The sequence below is a fragment of the Microcaecilia unicolor genome, chromosome 5 (genome assembly GCF_901765095.1).
Source record: "Microcaecilia unicolor chromosome 5, aMicUni1.1, whole genome shotgun sequence".
Taxonomy (NCBI): domain Eukaryota; kingdom Metazoa; phylum Chordata; class Amphibia; order Gymnophiona; family Siphonopidae; genus Microcaecilia; species Microcaecilia unicolor.
In genome coordinates, this window is record NC_044035.1 from 115,175,123 (window position 1) to 115,200,138 (window position 25,016).

The window sequence follows — 25,016 nt, forward strand, 5'->3', positions numbered from 1 at the left end:
ATTGTCAGAGAAAACTTGGACCAGAGCCTCCACCAGAAAGGGAGCAAAGTCACATAAGGCATTCCGCTCCGCACTGAGCTCCAAGCGATTTATCAACCACCGAGACACCTGTTCTGTCCAGGTGCCCTGTGCCAGATGGAACCTGTAATGAGCTGGCATCTGTTGTCACTACCTTCCATTGTGTTATCGGAAAGGGAGCTCCAACGGTCAAACCACCACTGCATACTCCATCTGGCAATCAGCATCCAAGGAAGATGAAGGTCATACTTCTGTGACACTGGAGACCAGTGATTGAGAAGAGACTCTTGTAATGGCCACATATAAGCCCTTGCCCATAGTAGCATTTCCATCGCCGCTGTCATTGACCCCAGAACCTGGACGTAGTCCCAGACCTTGGCCCTGCTTTACTGAGGAGAAGATGAATCTGTTGAACCAGCTTTGACCTCCTGCATTCTGTGAGGAAGATCCTCTCCCTTGCTGTGTTCAACAGAACACCCAGATAGTCCAGTGTCTGTGATGGAGTTAGTCTACTCTTCTCAAAATTGATCACCCAACCCAATGACTGCAGAAGATAGACAACTCTGTCAATTGCCACCACACTGTCTGAATAGGATGATGCCAGTTGTCGAGATGAAGGTAAACTCTGATTCCCTGGCACTGAAGGAAGATCACTACCACCACTATAAACTTAGTAAATGTTTTTAGTGCCATGGCGAGACCCAAGGGCAAAGCCCTGAACTGGAAGTGACGGTCTAGCACCACAAAACGTAGAAACCTCTGATGTGGCGGCCATATGGGTATATGCAATTATTGCTCCTTCAGACTGAGGGTGGTGAGAAATTCTCCTGCTTGAACCAAGGCTATGACTGCTCTTAGTTTTTCCATGTGAAAGCAGGACACTTGGAGGCAGTGATTTAGACCTTTGAGATCTAAGACCGGATGAATGGTGTCTTCCTTCTTTGGGACAGTGAAGCAGATGGAGTATATGCTTTGTCCATGTTCAGCCTGGGGAACTGGAACAATGGCCTAGAGTGCCAGCAAGGAATTTATGGTGGCCTGAACCTCAATTGCCTTGGTTCCCTATCAACAAGGAGACTGCTAGAAGAGAGGAGCGACTGGGCAGGAGAACTCTGACTTGTAACCTTCTCTATGAATATCCAGAACCCACTGGTATGATGTGATGTGATTTTGGCCCACTCCTCCCCAAATTCCTGAAGACATCCTTCCACTGGAGGAAGAGAAGAATGGACCAGCCTCACATCACTGCGAAAATTTGGAGTCATTGGGTGGTCTAGTGTAATATATGGTGAATGTTGCTGGCTGGAAAAGGTTTAAAGTTTAGTTTGGGAATTGTTAATAGAGTTAGCTGAAGAAAGTGTGAGATGTTTCTTAAATATGGTTTTATTTTTCAAGAAATAAACCATGATTAAGTGGGGATTGTACTATAAAAGTTTTCTTGCTGTTTTGGGTACACGTCAGGTTAAAATTAAGTTTTAAATTCTCTGTGTAGTAAGTTTTGCAGTAACTTATATGGGGGAGGGAGATTCTAAACAGATCAGAGAAAAAAAACTGTCTTTCTCTGACAAGCTGATTGGTTGAGTGATGTCAGATCCTCTAGGAGGGAGTGGGTTGCCAGGGGGACTGTGGTGAACTGAAGACCAGGGCTGTGAGCATGGAGAGAAAGGCTGCGTGTGTGAAATGTAAGAAATAAAAGTATATTTTATGAGTTTAAAGTGAAATGTGACATTGAAAAAGGGTACTTTGATATTGAAAGTGAGCTGAGGCGAGTGTGAATGTTCCAGTATAGCACTGAATTTCCAGAGATAAGTGATTTACCATTTTAGGGTGAGAGAGGCTTTGATTTGTGGCGGGAATTGTACTACATGAGAAAGCCTATAAGGGTGTCAGGAAAAAGTGTGTAAGGAGGGAGGTCACGTGGTGCCATGGTGGAGTGAAGACGCTGAAAAGCGGAGCTCCCACATTTCTTCCCTAAAACCTGGCTATAATCAGCTCAAACAGAAGGCTTTTTACCAGCTGCTCGAGGGAGAACATCCGGTAGGAAAGCAGAACAAAATAATATTTCAGAGTACGTTGAGATGGCCGCGAAAACACAGAAAAAAGAGAAAGAAAAGCTTAAAGTACCTGAATCCAAAATGGCGGAGACATCGGGACAGCTGATTAGTACGGTGTGTTCAGCATGGACGGCTGAAATAACTGCAGAAGTCACAGCAGCAGTAGAAGCCGCCTTGGATAAAAAATTACAGGCTCTGTTCGATAGAGCTGAAGCTGCTCACGAACGACTCGATGGGTTTCACTTAGATCTTGATCATATGTAGCAGCGGCTTAGTGATCTTGAGGACCGCGTAACAGAGGCAGCGGGACCAACGGAGGCCATGAGATCTAAAGTGACTGACTTGGAACCAGTGCTTTTTTTGTACAAAAAAAGGTGCCGGTACTCATTATGGGCGGGCTCACCACATATGGCTCCACCCCTGATAGTCACACCCACATTAACCACACCCCCTACACCAGCCATGGCGCATATAAACAGACATCATTGAAAATATTACAGTACTATAGGAGAAAAAAATAACGTGATTTTTTTTCATTATAAATAATCTCTGTAAGCTCTTACAGCTCCAGTATACCCAGTGCAAAATAAGACAGCCAATGTAAATTCTCAAATTGGACATATTACAAACACTAAAATGAAAATAAAATGATTTCTTTCTACCTTTGTTGTCTGGTGACTGTTTTTCTTTCCATATTGGTCCCAGTCTGTGATTCTCCTTTCCTTTGTTTTCGCTTAACTCTTCTGTGCCATTTGTCATTTTTGTCTCCTTTTTCTTTGCTTTCTTCAATATTTTTCAGGCTCTCTCTCTGTCCAGATTTAATTCATTCTTACTATCCATCCTTTAATTTCCTTCATCTACCTGTGGCTTTTCATCTTTTCCTCACCCTTGTTCTCCCCAGGCCCCTTCCTCTTATTCTCCAGTCTTTCTCTATTCCCCTTTTCCATCCAGCAGCTCTGCTTTCTCTCCCCATCCTTCCAGTGTCTCCCCTATTTCTTTCTGCATTCTTCCATCCAGCGTCTTCCCTCTTTCTCTCCCTATCCTTCCGTTTTCCCTCTCTCTCTCCCCATCCTTCCATCTCTTTTTCCCTCTCTCTCTCCCCATCCTTCTATCTGTTTTTCCCTCTCTCTCTCTCCCCATCCTTCCATCTGTTTTCCCTTTCTCTTTCCCCATCCTTCCATCTGTTTTTCCCTCTCTCCCCAATCCTTCCATCTGTGTTTTTCCCTCTCTCTCCCCATCCTTCCAGCTGTTTTCCCCTCTCTCCCCAATCCTTCCATCTGTGTTTTTCCCTCTCTCTCCCCATCCTTCCATTTGTTTTCTCCTCTCTCTCCCCAATCCTTCCCTCTGTTGTTTTCCCTTTCTTTCTCTCCCCAATCCTTCCCTGTTGTTTTCCCTCTCTCTCTCTCTCTCCCCATCCTTCCATCTGTTTTTCCCCTCTCCCCAATCCTTCCATCTGTTTTTTCCCCTCTCTCCCCAATCCTTCCCTGTTGTTTTCCCTTTCTCTCTCTCCCCAATCCTTCCCTCTGTTGTTTTCCCTCTCTCTCTCCCCAATCCTTCCCTGTTGTTTTCCCTCTCTCTCTCTCCCCAATCCTTCCCTCTGTTGTTTTCCCTCTCTCTCTCTCTCTCTCTCCCCAATCCTTCCCTCTGTTGTTTTCCCTCTTTCTCTCTCTCCCCAATCCTTCCCTCTGTTGTTTTCCCTCTCTCTCTCTCTCTCCCCAATCCTTCCCTGTTGTTTTCTCTCTTTCTCTCTCTCCCCAATCCTTCCCTCTGTTGTTTTCCCTCTCTCTCTCTCTCCCCAATCCTTCCAGCTGTTGTTTTCCCTCTTTCTCTCTCTCCCCAATCCTTCCTTCTGTTGTTTTCCCTCTCTCTCCCCAATCCTTCCCTCTGTTGGTTACCCTTTTTCTCTCTCTCCCCAATCCTTCCCTCTGTTGGGTTCCCTCTTTCTCTCTCCCCCCCCCAATCCTTCCCTCTGTTGGTTTCCCTCTCCCTGCCAAGTTTCCCGCGAACGGCGCGAAGTCGCAACGCATGCGGCACCAGCCCCTATTTCCGGTCGCTGCTGCTACTCCTGTTGAGCAGCAGCGGCCGCTACACAAAGAAAAGAAGATTAAAAAAAAAAAATTTGAAACCTGGCTGAAACGCGGCACCCCGGCACTGTAGACAGCCATTAGGCATTGGCTGTTGCCCCGCAGCCGCTCCTCCTCTTGCCTCTACGTCACTGCCCCTGGAGGAAGACCCCAGAGGAGCGCAGTGACGTAGAGGCAAGAGGAGGAGCGGCTGCAGGGCAACAGCCAATGCCTAATGGCTGTCTACAGTGCCGGGGTGTTGCGTTTCAGCCAGGTTTGAAGTTTATTTTAAAATCTTTTTCTTTGTGTAGCGGCCGCTGCTGCTCAACAGGAGAAGCAGCAGCGGCCGGAAATGGGGGTTGGCACTGCGTGCGGGACATGGACTCACGGGGCGGGGGGGGGGGAGCAAAATAAAAAGGTGCCGGTACGCCGTACCGTTGTGTACCGGCACAAAAAAAGCACTGCTTGGAACAAAAACTTGACGACCTAGAAAATAGGTCGAGACGAAATAATCTCAGGCTTATTGGTCTCCCGGAACACCTTAAGGATTCAGAGCTTATAGAATATCTGGAGTGCTGGCTTCCGAAAGAGCTGCAGCTCAACAACCTAAAGGAACCGCTGAGGATTGAGTTGGGCCTCGAAGAGCAGCGGGGGACAGACCGAGAGCTGTGATACTGCGAGTCCTGCACTATGGTCATAAACAAGCGATTGTAAGGGCGCTGAGATCAGGTATACAATTGCATCACGAAGGAAAGCGCATTTTGTGCTTCCAAGATTACTCCTCCAAAGTGGCAGCAGCAAGACGAGCTTTCGCGCCCATGTGCACAGCACTTCACACTTAGAAGATTAAATTTGCTTTGATCTATCCAGCCACGCTGAAAATATTTCAAGACGGAGCAGAAAAAACCCTGGAGACAGTGGAAGCAGCAAAAGAGTTTCTCAAGACCATATCTACTGCAACGGAGTGAAGAGCTGGCAGGTATGCTAGACATTTGATCACAGGATGTGAAAGTTGGACGAACTGGGCAGATTTCAGGCAGACCACAGTTTAACAGTGCTTTACTGAATAATGTGCCCCGATAGCAGATATCTTACAGGAGGGTTAATTTGACAGCGATTTTTCCATAGGCGTAGACTGGGGGGGGCGAGGGGGGGCAGGGCCCCCCCAAACGACGCGAGGCGCTGCCGCGCCATTAGTTTAAAAAAAAAAAAAAGTTTAAAAAAAAAAAAAAAACACATGCAGGCACGCGCTCCTCTCCGTCCGATTGGCTTCCCTGCCCTCTCTATCTGCGTCCCGCCTTCCTCTGACGTCATTTCCTTTCGGGCGGGACGCAGACAGAGAGGGCAGGGAAGCCAAGCGGACGGAGAGGAGCGTCTCCGTCTACTCCTCTCTCTTCCTCCCTCCCTCCGGCGCAGGCAGCAGTCTTTTCCAGCGTTCCTGGCAGCGGTAGCGTTGTACACGCTGCCTTTGGCTCTGCCCCGAAGCCTTCTCTTCAAGTTCCTGTTCCCGCATAGGTGGGAACAGGAACTTGAAGAGAAGGCTTCCGGGGCAGACCGAAGGCAGCGTGTATATCGCTACAGCTGCCAGGAACGCTGGAAAAGACTGCTGCCTGCGCCGGAGGGAGGAAGAGAGGGGGTAAACGGAGTCACCATCTTGGACCTCGCGCGGGGGGAGGAGGGGTGGGGAGATGGATAGTACTGGGAGGGGTGGGGAGCAGAGGGAAGGAGCAAGAGATGGATGGGACTGGGAGGGTGGGAAGCAGTGGGAAGGAGATGGATGGGACTGGGAGGGTGGGAAGGAGCAGGAGATGGATGGGACTGGGAGGGTGGGAAGCAGTGGGAAGGAGCAGGAGATGGATGGGACTGGGAGGGGTGGGAAGGAGCAAGAGATGGATGGGACTGGGAGGGGTGGGTGGGGAGCAGAGGGAAGGACCAGGAATTGGATTGGACTGGGAAAGGAGGTGAGCAGAGGGAAGGAGCAGAAGATGGATGGGACTGGGAGGGGTGGGGAGCAGCGGGAAGGAGCAAGAGATGGTTGGGACTGGGAGGGGTGGGGAGCAGAGGGAAGGAGCAAGAGATGGATGGGACTGCGAGGGGTGGGGAGCAGAGGGATGGACCAGGAGATGGATGGGATTTGGAGAGGTCAGGCACAGCAGAGGGAAGGAGCAAGAGATGGATGGGACGGAGGGATGGTGAGCAGAGGGAAGGAACAGAAGATGGATGGGACTGGGAAGGGTGGGGAGCAGAGGGAAGGAGCAAGAGATGGATGGGACTGGGAGGGTGGGGAGCAGAGGGAAGCCTACTGGAAAGAAGACACTGCATAAAACAGAAGACACTGGGATCAAAGCGAATAGAAAAACTACATGATCAGACAACAAAGGTAAATAATAGTTTATTTTATTCATAATTTATTAATTGAAATGTCAGCTTTTTGAAATGTGCATCTGTGATATTTTGCCTGTAAATTTCATTTCCTTCCTCCATATTAGCATATTCATTTGCATATGTATATATGCAAATGATATGCTAATATGCTCCGCCCATTTTTTGCCCCCCCAAATGAAACAGTCAAACTACGCCTATGGATTTTTCTACTTTGCTGTTCCCCCGAAATACCCGAAGGAGATCGCATAGCAGTGAATTATCTGCTGATCAGTGCTCAGATTTCCCGATTTGACAGTGAATGCTGTAATATAAAGAGCTGAAGGCTTATTGTTCACATATACTCTTAAATTTAACCTTTGTACTGAATGTTTCACTACTTGGTTTTATAGCAGGTAACGAATGGGTGCGAACTACTAACAAAGACTCTGATCACACAGAACTGTTTTATTATTGTTGCTGAGCTAAATCTTCGCCCACAGCAGGGGGGACCTGCATTTGTTTTGTGTCAGCCCTTGTTTTGCAGGCATGGAGTGAGCCTCTACACTGTCTGTCTTCACTTTCGATTTGTCAGTTATGTTTAAAAATAGAAGGGAGTTCAATATAAGGTTTTGTGGTTTTGAGAAAATAAATATATTGTTCATGTTAATATGTTTGTTATTGCAATGGTCAAAGCAATATGTATCTGATATCATAAAATGACAGTTTTTTCAAGCCTACATATTATCAGCGGACGATAGAACAGGACCATCATCTTGATTAATGGGTACCTGCTGTATAAGCTATCTGGTATAACTAGTGCTTACCTCTTTCTCAGAGGAAACCCGTGATCGGCAGGAATGCTAATGTCATGAATAGAGAGTCTGGAGCTGATGCATGATATCATGGGGATTAAGCACTAAAAATATTTTGTCATGTTGGGGAGATCCCCATAGACGTATGGAGGGAGGAAATGTGGTGCCAAAGCGTGACGAACTCGCATAGGAGTTCCTATGGAAGGTTGGGAGGGAGCTGATGGGGGGGGGGGCTTAGGGGGGGACGGGGGAGGGGGGAGGGAATTCTTCCAGGCAGCTGGTTATTCGGACAGGAAGGACCTGGGGACACTAAACCGATATTAGGGCAGGATGTAAAGGGGGAGGTGAGCTGGGACACTTCTCCAAAAGATCAAATATATCTGCATTGTGACATGACCAATAGTGGCTTGATGCAATGATTAAAGTAATATCGTGGAATGTTGGCGGCATATCATCGCCAATTAAACGTGCCAAGCTGCTACAGGCATTAAATAGACAAAAAGCCCATATTGTCATGTTGCAAGAAACCCATTTAACTGCAATTGAACATAAGAAATTATGTAAGTGGTGGGTGCAGGAATTGGTGGATAGTCCTGCGCATAATAAGAAAGCAGGGGTAGCTATATTGATTAGAAAAGGGACACAATATGTTTTAAATGAGAGAGTTGTAGACCCCAAGGGACGGTATATAATTCAACATATTACTTTGAACAATAAACCGCTGCTGCTGGTCAACCTGTATGCGCCTAACCAATACGATAAAAAAAATTTTCAGACAATTATTAAACATATACAAACCTTTGATCAGATCCCAATCATTATCGGAGGGGACTTTAATTTGGTATCGGATCCTCTGATGAATAGTACTGGTTCCGTAAGGGCCTCTCCGTTGAACCTTACTAGAGGAATCCCTTGGGTTTGTTCTGAACTGGACTTAGTGGATTCATGGCGCTTGCTGCACCCTAGCACGCGAGACTTTACTCATTTATCAAGAGCACACGGGACGCAGTCCCGCATAGATTATCTATTACTATCAGGGACGATTTCGCCTAAATTACAACAAGCAGAAATTGGTGCTACTGAAGTGTCTGATCACGCAATGATCTGGGTGGTGTTGGATTGGAACAGAGAAGAGAAGATAGGGTTTCAGTGGAAATTCCCCAGGGCCTTATATCATGATCCTAAATTTCTTTTGTTTATGAAGGAGAAATGGGAAGAGTATGTAGACTGCAACCAAGAAAGCTACATTAGAGATCCGATCCTTTTCTGGGAAGCAGCAAAGGCGGTCTTGCGGGGACATATTATTTCATACTCGGTGTATCAAAAGAAAGCGAAGGAGGCTGAGTTGGTACGGCTTGAGCTTCAAGTGAGAAGAGATAGACAACAGTATGGGCGCAAGCCGACAATAGAGAATAAGACTAAACTCCTGTCCTCGCAAGTGGAATTAAATCAATTGATCCAGACAAAAACGCAAAAGTCACTGACCTATTTTCGCTTCCAGCTGTACAAGCATGCTAATAAACAAGGTAAACTGTTGGCGCGGATGGTTAACCAAGTGGGAGGGCGTAGATGTGTAGTTAGAATTCTGAACGAGCAGGGTTTTTATTCTCATACAAATGCAGATATCAATAAGGTGTTCAGAAATTTCTATGCTGACCTATATTCGTCGCCGACTGATATAGGGCTCGAGGCAGCTTCGTACCTGAAGGGTCAGGAGCTTCCTCAGATACAAGAGGCACAACGAGAGATGCTTAACGCGGAGATTAATGAGGAAGAAGTGAGATGGTGTATTAGAACTAGTCCTTTTTGCAAGTCACCGGGGGTAGATGGCTATACATCTGAATTCTACAAATTAATGGTAAATGACATAGTATCATGCTTGACGGAGGTGTTTAATGCCATAGTGCGGAAAGGGCAATTGCCGGAAACATTGCGAAAAGCACAGATCATTGTGCTGCTCAAACCAGGTCGAGACCCAGATAGAACGGGCTCTTATCGACCTATTTCTTTATTGCCGTTTGAAGCAAAGCTGATTGCTAAAATCTTGGCAAATCGTTTAGCTAGAGTTTTGCCATCATTGATCGCAGAGCAGCAAGTGGGGTTTGTCCGCGAGAGGTCAGTAGCACGTAATTTGCGGAAGATAATATTAGCACTAGAGACAATCCATAGAGACTCCGTACCATCGTTGTTAGTGAGTTTCGACGCTGAAAAAGCGTTTGACCGTGTTAACTGGTCCTTTATGTATGCGGCATTGGAGGCTTATGGGATAAATGGTTATTTTGTTGAAGCCATTAAGGCTTTGTACCAGGAGCCAGTGGCAGAAGTATTGATCAATGGAATAGTTTTGGATGTCTTTCCGATAGAGAGGGGCACACGGCAGGGTTGCCCACTCTCACCTCTCTTGTTTGTATTGGTCATGGATTCACTGATTAGAGACATAGTGCACATGCCAGAGGTGAGGGGGTACAGGTGGGTCAGGAACAATTTAAATTGGCAGCTTTCGCGGATGACTTGTCGGTGATTTTGCAGGAACCTCGGACTTCCCTAGCAGCACTTTTGGAGATATTCGAAGAATTTGGAGATTACTCAGGTTTTCATCTCAACCTAGATAAATCTGAAGCTCAGACTTTATATATGTCTGATACAGAGTGGTCTCAGCTCAATTGCCCTCTGAAACGAACGGAAGAAGTCTTTAAATATTTAGGTATTCAATTGCCGGGGGATCCGCGGAGGCTGTATAAATTGAATATTACCCAGTTGTTCTCAGCTACCAGTATGCTTCTGGAGAGATGGAGAGAGCTGCCGGTGTCACTGCTAGGCCGAATTTCATTGTTCAATATGATCATCTTTCCCAAGTGGCTTTATTACTTTCAAACCTTACCACTATGCCTCACCAAAAGCGATTGGAATAAACTGCTTGGTATGCTTTCAAAATTTTTCTGGCATAGGAAAAGGCCACAGATTAGTATGGAAAATCTGATGGATGGATGGCATAGAGGGGGATTTGGCATATTGAACCTATGGTGGTATAATAGAGCCTGTATGATCCGACACCTGAGAGACTGGCTAAAGGGAGAATCACGTTGTACCCCATTGCAGATGGAAGCGGATTGGTTGCGACCTCTGCAATTTAATTATGTACTGCAGGCTGAAGCTTTAGATCTGCCTATTTATGTTCGTAGAAGTATGTTGGTGAAGCCATTGCGGACGATATGGGGGGAGATGGCAAGGTTCTGGTCCTTTGATGCACATATTAGTAGATTGCTACCCATTAGAGGTAACGGAAACTTTAAACCAGGGTTAGAGAATAAACGTATCCGGAGCTGGGGAGATAAAGGACTTCACATGGTGGAGGACTTTGTAGACAAGGATGGGCGCCTTAAATCCATGGACTCCTTGAATCTCAATTCTAATACATGGGCAGATACATACGCCTTTAAACAGGTTTCTCATTACATTCTCACGCTGCCTACACACTTTTTGGAAGTTGATGTGACCTCCAAATTTGACGAACTTTTTGATACGCCAACAACTGATCCAGCTTCTATCTCAATGTTGCACAAAAGGTTATTAATGAGTAGACCACCAAAGAATCTCGAAAAGTTGGCCAGGAAGTGGACGGCAGATATACAGAAACAGATTAGTATAGACGTATTAAGGAGCAGCTTGAGGCAGATCAGGGGACGGATTAGTAGCGCGGAATTGAGGGAATGCCAAGGAAGAAGTATTTACAGGGCATACACTTCATTGTCAAGATTATATCAAATGGGTAGGGCGGAATCATCAGCTTATGGTAGGTGTGGAGATCCCAATCATAACTATTATCATGCTATGTGGGCTTGTGCAGCGATATCTGCTTACTGGGAACAAATAGCGAAGTTCTTAGGCGAAATCCTGGGGCGGAGGGTGACATTGACACCGGAAACGGCCCTTTTGGGGGTCGACTTACTGAAGGGGAAAGGTACCGTTAGTCATAACCTGCTAATCTTTAAAGCATGTCTCGTGGGAAAAAAATGCATTTTAGTTAACTGGATACATTTAGAGGCACCTTCGTTTTGGCAATGGCGCAACAGGTGGCATGCGTTGCTACTAATGGAGCTGCGAGATTCATATTATAAACCCAAAACACAGCGTAAATTCTACTTAATATGGGAATCATATATTAATGCTTTAGCCCCTAGGGCCCGAAGTTCCATCCTTAATCGACTGAGCTTGGACCCAGCGCAGTTAGCTACAGGTTTTAGATAGTGAATAGGTCAATTTCCCTGGGCTATTGGAGATATGTAGCTGCCTGGAAGGGGGGTGGACAAAGGGGGGAGGGAGGTTACAGGGGGGAGGAATATTAGAGGGGTAAGGAAGGGCAGAAGGGGGGTTGCGGGGAGGGATATAGAGGTATGGATAAAAGAGAAATAGCTGGGAGTAGGGAGGGAGGAAGCTAAAGAGAAAAGTGATGGCTACCTCTATGTTATGATTACAAGTTGTTCATTTGTTTCCTGATGTATCTTGAACATAGCGTATGAATATTGTATTGTCTGTGAGAGGTCATCAATAAAATTGTTTAAAACTAAAAAAGTGTGTAAGGATTTTAAGTATGACACAGGGGAAGGACTGAGAAGTGAAGTTGATATTTGGAAAAAGAAGCCATTAAGCGGTGTCTGTGGGAAAGGTGTGTTGTTGGTGAGAGTTCTGAGTTCAGTACAGGGTTTGCAATCAGACTGCAGATTAAAGAAAATCCAGCACTATTTTTGTATGAGTATGCTGTAATCTCCAGATTGATCTGATAGCTGTGCAGGGAACTGTTATGTTTATATGTGAAGTCTGTGAGATGCAATGTTGAATCACCATTTGAATATGGAATGGGTTACTGTGTGAGATCTCTGAATGCAGTGTGAAGCCTGCTGGATTTTAGAACAGGGAATCAACAGTGAGAAATAGGTTTTGTAGTGAGAAAACCTTTAACTTATTTTATTTCAATTAGAAAGTTTGGCCACAGTATTGAGAATTGGTTAATAGTCACCAGAGCCGGAACAAGAACAGAGGGAGTTCAAGGGTCTTGCCTCCATTTATTTTCTTTATAAGTGAGGTTTAGGAGAAGAAATGTGGGGGAATCATCCTCTGAAGGGTTCCAGATGAGCTCCAAAGCAAGATAGACATCACCTAAATAAATTCAACTACAGCTAAGTGACATTGCCAAGGGTGTTGAAAGAAATATATTATTTTTTCACAACATTTTAAGGGAAAACTAAAGAACAGAACAACATCAAATATAAAAAAATCCATGTTTTCCTGACTTGCTAAGTGTTCTGGGTTCAAGTGAGATCCTTGCACAAACATCTATAATACCCATAAAGACTCAAATTCTGACATCAATAGCAAGGAAAGAGTATTAAAACCAATATCTGATTTTGACAAAAAGACAATTTAAATATTTATTTGAAAAGGTTCTTTTCTGCCTTTTTAGGTGATTCTGTTGAAAGAAACAGAAAAAGTTAAGGGTATACATGTAAAACTACATTTGAATGTTGAATATGTTATTGCAGTTCTATTAAGCCTCACACTAATTGTGAATCTGAGTTTATTTGAATGAAAATTTGCTTGCATTTGTATTCAATAAAGAAAAAGATAATTTGTAAATCTGAAGGTGCGGTTCTTCCAGTTCAGGAACAAATCCTAAATTAAGCTTCTTTTCCTCCTTTATTCTTTGAGAGTAAAGGACGAGGTTAGTTTATTTGTTCCACTCCCTCGGCTGTGAGTGTGTGTTCCCTGGATATTCGCCACGACTACAACCATCAGGTATCTGGGAGCACATCACTACAGTCCAGCCGAGAAGGGTGGTAACATTAGCTGACTGCAAGGAGGACTACCTGTCTGCATGAAAGGAAGATTGGCGTGCCTGAACTCGGGACTTCTGACCATATTGCTGATGATCAGGCCGGTACCATCTGTCTTGAAATCGAGATCAAGAGCCTCCTAAAGATGGACGACCAGACTGGCAACCGCTGTGGCTTAGTTTCCCCCCAGTTCTTTCAGCAAGTTACTGCTATCTTCTCCAAACAGCAACTTGCCCTGAAACGGCAGTTTGACTAGAAGTGACTTTGATGTTGCATCTGCTGCCCAATGCCGCAACCAGAGCTGCTGTGCCGTGACTGCCAAAGACATACTACGGGTGGTAACCCATAATGTCACAAATAGCATCCACCAAGTAGCCCAACCCCACTTCCAGCTGGGCATTATGGCGCCCTTCTTGTGTTGCAGACTGCTGATGCCACTTTGGGCATGCTCTTGCCATGAACGAGCTGCACACTGTCACTTGAAGGCCCAAAAGAGGCTACTTCAAAGGTTTGTTAGCCTTCTAGCTTCCTATCCTGTAGGTCTTTTAGGGCAATGTCCCCTTCCATTGGCAATGTGGTCTTCTTAGTCACTGTAGAAACAAGGGAGTCCATCCTGGGAAGCTGCAATTTATCCTCCAGAACCAATGGGCAGAGGTTAGTCATGGCTCTTCCCACTCTCAGCCCCATGTCTGGTGAGACCCATTCTGCTGTAATCAGATCCTGAATGTTTGGATGCATCAGGAAGGCCTTAGATGGAACTCCTGTTGCCAATGCAGAAGGCTCCTCAATGGAAAGCACCACCAATGCCTCAGAAATAAGAGTTCTGAACTCGTCTTTATGCAACCACCTTAGTACTTTCAGATCATCCCCTTCCTCAAGAGGGAGCTCTCCCTCCTCTAATGGCTCCTTCAACGATGGCTCCTCTGAACAGAATGAGACCACATCAGATACAGTGAAGGAGTAGCCTAATGGTTAATGCAGTGGGCTTTCATCCTAGCAACCTGATTTGTATGAGTGATTGCTCACACGCTCACCTTAGAAGGAGAACTGTTCAGCACCGTTAATGGAAAACTATCCAGATAACTTAGGACACCACAAAGGCTGCCCTAGGATATACAGACTGCTATCTGGTTAATGGCGCTAAGTATCGCCATTATCTGGGCGATACCTGAATAGTGCCGATAACCTAGTATCAGCCAGCACTGAAAATTTATTTTCTTTTTTAATATGTATTTTTATTAGAACCACACAATGTCAAGAACAATAATATTCGTAAAATGAGATATAACAATACAGCATGCTAATTTTTACCCCATTTCATTCCCCCCACCACCCTCTTCCTTGTGTATATGTTTAAATACTGTGGCTGGTGTTTGAAAGAAACGTCGATCATGCTGTTTAAATATTGATCAGTTTGGCTTCTGAGCAAACATCATTGTTCTCAATGACTAATTTCAGGATTAATCACAAAATGTTATGACACTAGAAGGGTGGATAAAAAGCAGCTGGCCGATATTCAAAGTAATTTAAGCGGGCAGGAGAGGTTCCTATCTGCTTAAATTGTCTTTTGCCATCTAACCCCCAATTCAGTGGCACTAAAGCAGGCAATGCCGCTGAATATCGCTTCTGTCCACCACAACAAAAAAAAGGGGCAGGTCAAGGGCAGTATAGGGGGCAGTATTAGGGAGGAGCCCAGGGTTATGCGGGTGCCAGCAATATTTAGTGCCAGTACCTGCATTGCTAAGTGGCTTAATTTAGGAAAGCTCAAAAGCTGTCCTAATATATTAGGCCGCTTAGCTATGCAGGAGCTGACACTGAATATTGGCCTGCACTCACATAAATATTTTTGCATTAAAAAAACCCCGATTGCCCTCTCAGACTCCAAACAAAGCCCCCTCCTTCACCTCACCCCCCAGCCTAGAGCCATGATCAAGGCCCCTCCACTCCCCCTGGAATGCCTCCCCTGTCTAGGTAGGCTCCCCCCCTTGGGCCTACCTGATATCACTGAAAAAATGGCTACCGCAACCTCTCACAGCAGCTCAAGTGGAGGGGGCTTTGACTATAGCTGTGGCGGGGGGGGGGGGGGGGGGGGGAGGGAAGGAGGGGGGCATTGTTGGTGGACTGGGAGGGGTGTTTTTTTTTAATGCCAAAAAACCCAGTTATGAATATTCAGGGCTAATTTAGCCAGCTGACCATCGCTGACTAAATATCAGCTGGTAAGGTTTTAGTGTCAACATTCAGGACACCATTTAGTATAATGGTCAGAAAAAGATAGAGGAAGAAAGAAACCTCTGCAAGGTGTTTGGTCATCCACATATATTGGCTTACCAAGTGTTTCAATTGCTGGTTTAATGCGCACATCAATTTTATGCTCCACTCCAGCCTAAAATTATGAAACAAAGGAGTCTGAATACAGTAACTGGTTAAAATGGAAAAGTCATTGTTTGTTTATTTTTAAAATTTTGTTTAAAAGGCTATTAGACCAGGTTCTAGGTGGTTTATAGTAAAAAATACAATTAATTAACAACTCAAGACACAAACATACACTGTAATTAAAAACTACTACTACTACTTAGCATTTCTACAGTGCTGCCAGGGTTACGCAGCGCTGTACAAGTTTAAACATGGGGAAGGACAGTCCCTGCTCAAGAGAGCTTACAATCTAAAGGTAACAAACTATGTAGTAAGTGTAGGTATCATGAATGGGGAAGGTGGTTAGGCGCCAAAAGCAAGGGAGAAGAGATGGGCTTTGAGTAAGGACTTGAAAATGGTCAGGGAGGGCGCATGGCGTATGGGCTCGGGAAGTCTGTTCCAGGCATAAGGTGATGCGAGGCAGAAGGGGCGGAGTCTGGAGTTAGCGGTGGTGGAGAAGGGTACAGATAGGAGTGATTTGTTCTGAGAGCGGAGGTTATGGGTGGGAACATACGGGGAGAGGAGGGTAGAGAGGTAATGGGGGGCTGCAGATTGAGTGCACTTGAAGGTCAATAGGAGAAGCTTGAACTGTATACGGTAGCGGATCGGGAGCCAGTGAAGTGACTCGAGGAGAGGGGTGATATGAGAGTATCGGTTCACGCGGTAGATAAGACTTGCGGCGGAATTTTGGACAGATTGAAGGGGGGATAGGTGGCTAAGCGGGAGGCCAGCGAGGAGAAGGTTGCAATAGTCAAGACGAGAGGTAATGAGTGAGTGGACGAGGGTTTGGGTGGTCTGTTCAGAGAGGAATGGGCGAGATTTGCTAATATTATAGAGGAAGAAGCGACAGGTCTTAGCTGTCTGCTGGATATGGGCAGAGAAGGAGAGGGAGGAGTCAAAAATGACTCCGAGATTGCGGGCTGAAGAGACGGGGAGGATGAGGGCGTTGTCAACAGAGACGGAAAGTGGGGGAAGAGGAGAAGAGGGTTTGGGTGGAAAGACAAGGAGCTCAGTCTTTGCCATGTTCAGTTTCAGATGCCGGTTGGACATCCAGGCAGCGATGTCTGAAAGGCAGGCCGAAACTTTGGCCTGGGTTTCGACTGTGATGTCGGGAGTGCAGAGATAAAGCTGGGTGTCATCAGCATAGAGATGGTACTGGAAACCATGTGATGAGATCAGCGAGCCCAGGGAAGAGGTGTATATCGAGAAAAGAAATGGTCCAAGGACAGATCCTTGAGGAACCCCAACAGAGAGCGGGACGGGGTGGAAGAAGAGCCATTAGAAAATACTCTGAAGGTGCGTTGGGAAAGATACAAAGAGAACCAGGAGAGGACGGAGCCCTGGAACCCGAATGAGGACAGTGTGTCGAGAAGTAAATTTTGATTGACGGTGTCAAAGGCGGCGGATAGGTCGAGGAGGATGAGGATGAAATAGTGACCTTTGGATTTGGCAAGGAACAGGTCATTGTAGACTTTAGAGAGTGCTGTTTCTGTCGAGTGTAGTGGGCGAAAGCCCGATTGAAGCGGATCAAGGACGGCCTGAGAGGAGAGGAAATCAAGGCAGCGGCTGTGGACAGCGCGTTCAAGTAATTTGGAGAGGAAGGGTAGGAGAGAGATGGGGCGGTAGTTAGAGGGACAGGTGGGGTCAAGTGATGGTTTTTTGAGAAGTGGTGTGACTACAGCGTGCTTGAAGGTGTCAGGGACCGTAGCAGTGGAGAGAGAGAGATTGAGGATGTGACAGATTGAGGGGTTAACTGTAGGAGAGATGCTGGTAAGCAGATTGGTGGGAATGGGATCAGAGGAACAGGTGGTGCACTTAGAGGAAGAAAGAAGGCGAGCAGTTTCCTCTTCGGTGATCTCAGGGAAGGAGGAGAAGGAGGCCAGGTTAGGTTGGTTGAGGGAGTGGGTTAAGAAGTCACAGGGAGGAGAAAGCCTGGAAGTGAATTCAAGGTTTATCTTCTGCACTTTGTCGCGGAAGTAGTCGGCAAGTGTTTGAGGAGAGAGTGAGGGGGGGGGGGGGGTGGGAGCGGAGGGCACTTTAAGTAGGGAGTTGAGGGTGGCGAAGAGGCGATGAGGGTTGGAGCCAAGAGAATTGGTTAATTGAGAATAATATTCCTGTTTGGCAAGGTGCTTTTTGGCTAGGATCAGGCGACCCTCAGGGGGAGGAGCGCTGGCTTCGGCCTATCCCCTGGTAAGCCTTTCCTCAGCTGAGAGGTGCCCAGCTCTACCACCGGCTGCCTTTCAGGTGCTGTGGAGGACTTGCAGCTCATCTGCATATCCTTACAGCCTTCTCCGGGGTGACACCCAGGTCCACTCTGATCCACTCAGGGCCTCCGCTCTAGGTGCCGCGCGCCTAACGGCGCTGGGCATTTTTCTCTTTACATCTAATCTTGCTAAAGTACTTCAGTCATTTATGGCCCCTATTCATATTCTCTTCCTAGCCCTGAGCCTTCCTAATCTTTTCCCTCACCCCCTACCTCTCTCCGCTACAGGAACTCACTGCCCATCCATCGACTTCATCACCTCACCTTCTCTCCTACCCTCTTCCTCCCTCTTGGCTTTTAATCTCCGCCTCTTTCTTCCGTCCATTTTGCCTTCCCCATTCCACCTAAATACCTCTCGCCTTCGATGCCTTCGTGGCCACACCTCTCCTACTCTCCTCCGCTCTCTTTTACTCCTTCTCTTACTCTCAGCCGGTGACATCAATCCCAATCCTGGCCCCCCTCACCAACTATTATCCCAACTCTACAGATCTCACCGCGACCTCTCTAACCTCATCTCTATTTCTCTACTCCCCTCCTCTTCTCTGCTCTTCTCTTGCGCCCTATGGAATGCCCGCTCTATCTGTAACAAACTCGCCTATATCCATGACCTCTTTATCTCACGTCACCTCCATCTGCTCGCCATAACAGAAACCTGGCTCTGCCCTGATGACTCTGCTTCAGTCGCAGCCCTGTGCCATGGCGGTTATCTATTTTCACATACTCCTCGCCCTGCTGGGCGTGGGGGCGGTGTTGGACTACTTCTCTCTCCCTCCTCCAGATTTCAACCCCTTCTTCCACCCAATTTCACTGTTTTTCCTCCTTTGAAGTCCACTCTATCCGCCTTTTCTCTCCTCTGCCTCTTTGAATAGCGGTCATTTATCGTCCCCCTGATAAGTCCCTGTCATCCTTTCTCAGTGACTTTGATGCCTGGCTTGCCTTCTTCCATGATCCTTCCTCCCCCTCTCTCATCCTTGGTGACTTTAATATTCCTGCTAATGATCCTTCCAACTCTTATATTTCCAAGTTACTCGCTTTAACGTCCTCCTTTAATCTCCAAATATGCTCCACCTCCCCCACTCATCAAAATGGTCACTGTCTTGATCTCATCTTCTCCTCCAACTGTTCACCCTCTAGTTTCCTTGCCTCTGATCTTCCCTCCTCTGATCACCATCTTATAACTTTCACACTTAAATCTCCTCCCTCCCAGTCCCATCCTATCTTATCTAATTTATCTAGGAATCTTCACGATATTGACCCTTCATCTCTATCCTCCCATGTTTCAAACCTCCTCTCTACTGTGGCACCATCCACATCTGTCAACGAGGCTGTTTCTTCTTACAACAATACTCTATCCTCTGCCTCAGACACTCTTGCACCTTTGATGACCCGCCCTGTAAGGCGTACAAAACCCCAACCTTGGCTGACTTCTAATATCCGCTACCTACGTTCCTGTACCTGCTCCGCCGAACGCCTCTGGCGGAAATCTCGGGCCCTTGCTGATTTCTTACACTTTAAGTTCATGCTGACCTCCTTCCAATCTGCTCTTTCACGTGCCAAACAGGATTATTATATCCAACTGACCAACTCTCTTGGCTCTAATCCTCGACTTCTCTTCACCACATTGAATTCTCTCCTCAAGGTGCACCCTCCCCCAACTCCCCCTTCATTATCTCCTCAGACCCTTGCTGAATTCTTTCACAAAAAGGTTCAAAAGATAAACCTTGCTTTCTCTACCTCACCACCTCTCCCTCCACTAGTCCGTTCCCCTCTCTCTCCTCCTCCTCATTCCCTTTCCTCCTTTCCTGAAGTTACTATTGAGGAAACTACACTTCTCCTTTCTTCCTCAAAATGTACCACCTGTTCCTCTGATCCCATTCCCACCCACCTTCTTAATGCCATCTCTCCTGCTCTTATTCCTTTTATCTGTCACATTCTCAACCTCTCACTTTCCACTGCGACTGTCCCTGCTGCCTTTAAACATGCTGTGGTCACACCTCTCCTTAAGAAACCTTCACTCGACCCTACTTGTCCCTCTAATTACCGACCCATCTCCCTCCTTCCTTTTCTCTCCAAATTACTTGAGCGTGCTGTTCACCACCGCTGCCTTGATTTTCTCTCCTCACATGCTATTCTTGACCCACTACAATCTGGTTTTCGCCCTCTCCACTCAACCGAAACTGCGCTTACTAAAGTCTCCAATGACCTATTACTGGCTAAATCCAGAGGTCAATATTCCATGCTCATTCTTCTTGATCTTTCCGCTGCTTTTGACACTGTCGATCACAGCATACTTCTCGATATCCTGTCCTGACTTGGATTCCAGGGCTCTGTCCTTTCCTGGTTCTCTTCCTACCTCTCTCTCCGCACCTTTAGTGTTCACTCTGGTGGATCCTCTTCTACTTCTATCCCTCTGCCTGTCGGCGTACCTCAGGGTTCTGTTCTTGGTCCCCTCCTCTTTTCTATCTACACTTCTTCCCTTGGTTCATTAATCTCATCCCATGGCTTTTCCTACCATCTCTATGCTGATGACTCCCAAATCTACCTTTCTACCCCTGATATCTCACCTTGCATCCAAACCAAAGTTTCAGCGTGCTTGTCTGACATTGCTGTCTGGATGTCTCAATGCCACCTGAAATTAAATATGACCAAAACCGAGCTTCTCATTTTCCCCCCCCAAACCCACCTCCCCGCTCCCCCCGTTTTCTATTTCTGTTGATGGCTCTCTCATTCTCCCTGTCTCCTCAGCTCGAAACCTTGGGGTCATCTTTGACTCTTCTCTCTCCTTCTCTGCTCATATCCAGCAGATTGCCAAGACCTGTCGTTTCTTTCTTTACAACATCCGTAAAATCCGCCCCTTTCTTTCCGAGCACTCTACCAAAACCCTCATCCACACCCTTGTCACCTCTCGTTTAGACTACTGCAATCTGCTTTTTGATGGCCTCCCACTTAGTCACCTCTCCCCTCTCCAGTCGGTTCAAAACTCTGCTGTCCGTCTCATCTTCCGCCAGGGTCGCTTTACTCATACTACCCCTCTCCTCAAGACCCTTCACTGGCTCCCTATCCGTTTTCGCATCCTGTTCAAACTTCTTCTACTAACCTATAAATGTACTCACTCTGCTGCTCCCCAGTATCTCTCCACACTCGTCCTTCCCTACACCCCTTCCCGTGCACTCCGCTCCATGGATAAATCCTTCTTATCTGTTCCCTTCTCCACTACTGCCAACTCCAGACTTCGCGCCTTCTGTCTCGCTGCACCCTACGCCTGGAATAAACTTCCTGAGCCCCTACGTCTTGCCCCATCCTTGGCCACCTTTAAATCTAGACTGAAAGCCCACCTCTTTAACATTGCTTTTGACTCGTAACCACTTGTAACCACTCGCCTCCACCTACCCTCCTCTCTTCCTTCCCGTTCACATTAATTGATTTGATTTGCTTACTTTATTTATTTTTGGCTATTAGATTATAAGCTCTTTGAGCAGGGACTGTCTTTCTTCTATGTTTGTGCAGCGCTGCGTATGCCTTGTAGCGCTATAGAAATGCTAAATAGTAGTAGTAGTAGTAGAATAGGGAGGACTGGAAGGAGGATAGCATGAATTTGTAATGGGTGAAGTCTGACAGGGTGCGAGATTTCCTCCAGAGTTGTTCAGCAGATCGGGTGCAGGAGCGAAGGTAACGGATGCAAGGGGTTAACCAGGGCTGAGGATTAATGCGCTTAGTGGGGCGAGAGACAGATGGTGCTAGGGTATCCAGAGCAGTGGAGAGAATTTCATTGTAGGTAGAGACAGCCGTGTCGACAGATTCAGAAGACGAGATGGAAGGGAAGAGATTGGAGATGTGAGAGGATAGGATAGGGGGGTCGACAGCTTGGAGATTCCTGAAGGCCATCATTATGACAATATAAACATAAATACATAAAAAAATCATAAGTCAGTATTAAAGGTCTGTCTCCATACTTATAAATATGCCTGTCGATATTCAGCCTACAGCGGGCAGTATTTTTTTGTAAATGTCACCCAGTGCAGGCTGAATTAGACCCTGATATTCAGTGCCAACCCTTACCTGGTTACCAGTGCTGAATATGTTGGTGTTCGGCAGGTCCCAGAACTTATCTGGGTACTGCCAATATTCAATGCCAGGGCCCGGATAACTAACCAGGATTGTTAGGACTGCTTTTTATGCAGTCCTGTTTGTCAAAATAGTTATTCAGTTACCTGTACTGAGTATCAGTGGTGCCTGGGTAACTCCTGGCTCTGCCTCGACTCTGACCCCAAACCTGGCCTGCCTGGATAACCTGTGGCACAATCTAGTTCAGCTGGTAGAAACCTCTCCTACTTGAATGTCCCACTGAATACTGCCCCATGGACATTAAGGGGTCCTTTTACCAAGCTGCGGGGAAAAAGGGCCCTGTGCTAGCGGTGGGGACTGTTTTTCCTGCACGCCAGGGATCTTTTTACCACCATGCGGTAAAAGAACATTCTGCTTGATATCCAGCTAACGGCAGTCAGCTGTATATAGTTTTGATATATTTTTGAAATGTTGACCGCTGCGAGCAGAATTAGCCCTGATACTCAGTGCCAGCCCATGTCCGGACACCAGCATTCAATATCTGAGACTAATTCATGATATAGAAGCTGCTGAGGATTATGTGGGTCCCGGCTGATATAAAGAAGGGACCCACATAACACACCTATGAGAGCCAGAGCTGAATATCGGCCGGGACCCACACAAGTAAACACAGGTTCACCGGCCACCTCTAATCTTCTTCATCCCCTGATCATGATCCCATGTTCCTCCTTCCCTGAAGCAAATAGGTAGAGACCAGGCCCTTCTAACCCACTCCAACCTCTCTCCCTGGCCTATCTTGTAATGTCCTCGTGGTCTAGCATGGGATCCATGTGGCAGGAGCGATACCCACTCATTCCTGCTCTTTGCGGCTCCTTTTCTATTACGGCCACTGAGATCCCTACTGAAAGCCTCACGGTGATAACTTTAGGCAACTTACTTAGGCAGTGTAAACATTACTGCTAACTAAGTACCGGCTTCTCCCAGGCTCCACCCACGGACTGCCTTGGTACTAACCAGATAGTGCAGGGATGGTCGGTAGTGATAGTCAGCGACACTGCTTGTCTTGCTTGGTTAAATTGTTTTGAATATCAGGTGAATTAGGGTTACTAACATCGTGAGTTCATTTCTCAAAGGAAGTTGTAGAGCCATATGAGGACTAAAGACTGTATGGGTCTGCCTTTATATATTTTAACGGAATATATCCAAAGCACAGTAAGTACAAAATCATTCAGATATGGTAGAAAATCTTTTTATAGGTACCTTTTTCCAAAATGGTTTCCCAATATTGATGTAGTCATTATTCACCTCACAGCCAACAACTTTGCCATCATCTGGCAAAGCCAGGGCCATGTTCAATGCTTTGTAACCTGTAAATACACCTACAAAACAGAAAACACAATTGCACGCAATAATTATAAACTTTTTTTTTTTTTTTTTTACTGTTGTGGTTAATCACAGAAATGGTGTTACGACTGAAGTAGTCACCTATGGACTGCCAGCCCTAGGGGGAACATGCACTTTGTTGCATTTAGTTTCCTGTACCCATTAAGGGTCATGTTATAATAGGTTGCCTACTTTGGAAATCCAAGTAGACATCTATTTTGAGGCTGTTTAATAAAGACACATAGGTGCTGATGTGTTTTTATAAAATAGCCTCACAAAAACTGCACAGGTACATGCATAGGTATGTATTTTATAAATCACATGTGTACTTTGTGGTTCAACCCACATTCTGCCCAAACTATGCCCATGAATACACGTATACACAAGGGACTAAATTCTACAAATGGCACCTACAAAATAAGAACTGCAAAAATAGCACTATTTTATAAAAGGTGCTTAAAATCAGGCACAATTTATAGCATAGCGCTAAGCGCCAGGAACCTCGACTACATTTAGGTACGACTCTTTACACCAATGAAACCTTGGTGTAAATCCCAGTGCCTAAAATAGGCATGGATCCCGTTTATAACAATGCACATAAATTAAAGGAACGCCCCCACCAACCCACCCATGGACCTATCATGGCCATGCCTCCTTTTTGGACCCGCATATAATCCGCGCCAAAATTTTATGTGTAAATTTTAATTAAATCCAATTAGCACCAATAATTGCTTGTTAAAATGTCAGTTATCGGTGCTAATTGACCCATTATTCTATTAAATTGTGCATGCAAATTGGGTAAACACACAAATTTGTGTGTGCAATTGTTAGCGACTTTTATAGAATTGGGGTAAGTTGTATAAAGATACATACCTTCTTGTCACTGTTTGTACTTTTATGCATGTAACCTTTGGAGTAAATTTATCAGAGGGTTTACAAGTGAAAAATCCTAAAATTAGCTCAGATCAGGGAACTGTGTAGTGATATATTGGCTGCTTAATTCTATACTCAGCAGAAATGAACAAAACAGCTGATCTGCTTACCCAACAGGACTGCTTCTTACACATATATTCAAGAAACAGAAAAAGTAAAAGGCCATGGAAACAGCAGGAAATAAGTCAATCATGAACAGACCAGAATACCCTATCACTTCAGTAATGATTTCACAAGCGTCTTCAAATAAAAGCTTATTGATCTCCCATAAACCAAATGACCCATCTTTGTGCATGTATACCTGTCTGTATTTACTTTTGTGGAACAAGGAGTCTAGCTTCCTTTACAATCAAACCTATCAGTATGGGGATCAATGAATTCTGAGTCAAACCTCACACCATTATTTTGAACAGTTCCATTAATTACAAAAATTGAACTTCCTTGTGACACTAAGGGGGCAATCCTATAACTGGGTGTCTCCATTTATGTGCCGTGACTTGTGAGGGTGAGTGGAGGCCAAGGTTCTGTTATAGAATACTAGTGTAACCCAGGGGCGTAGCCAGACTTCGGCGGGAGGGGGTTCCAGAGCCCAAGGTGAGGGGGCACATTTTAGCCCCCCCCACCATTGCCAGCTTTGCCCCCCTCCGCCGACCCCCCCCGCCATTGCCGACTTTGCCCCCCTCCCCCCCTGCCATCGACCCTCTCGACCCCCCTCCTGCCGCCAACCCGTCGTCACCTACCTTTGCTGGCGGGGGACCCCAACTCCTGCCAGAAACAGAAGGAAGCCTTTTGCGAGAAGAGGACCTTGGCTGGCGGGG

General features: G+C 46.1%; 1 protein-coding gene across 1 annotated transcript in view; it reads right to left on the reverse strand.

Moving 5' to 3' along the window:
- The window catches only part of COMTD1 (catechol-O-methyltransferase domain containing 1), a 56,910-nt gene that overhangs the window by 10,440 nt on the left and 21,454 nt on the right, over positions 1 to 25,016 (reverse strand). The window contains exons 4-5 of the mRNA XM_030203231.1: positions 23,143 to 23,261; positions 15,471 to 15,525 (exon numbers count right to left, since the gene is read on the reverse strand). Coding sequence (XP_030059091.1) covers positions 15,471 to 15,525; positions 23,143 to 23,261 — 174 coding nt within the window. The remainder of the gene's footprint in view (positions 1 to 15,470; positions 15,526 to 23,142; positions 23,262 to 25,016) is intronic.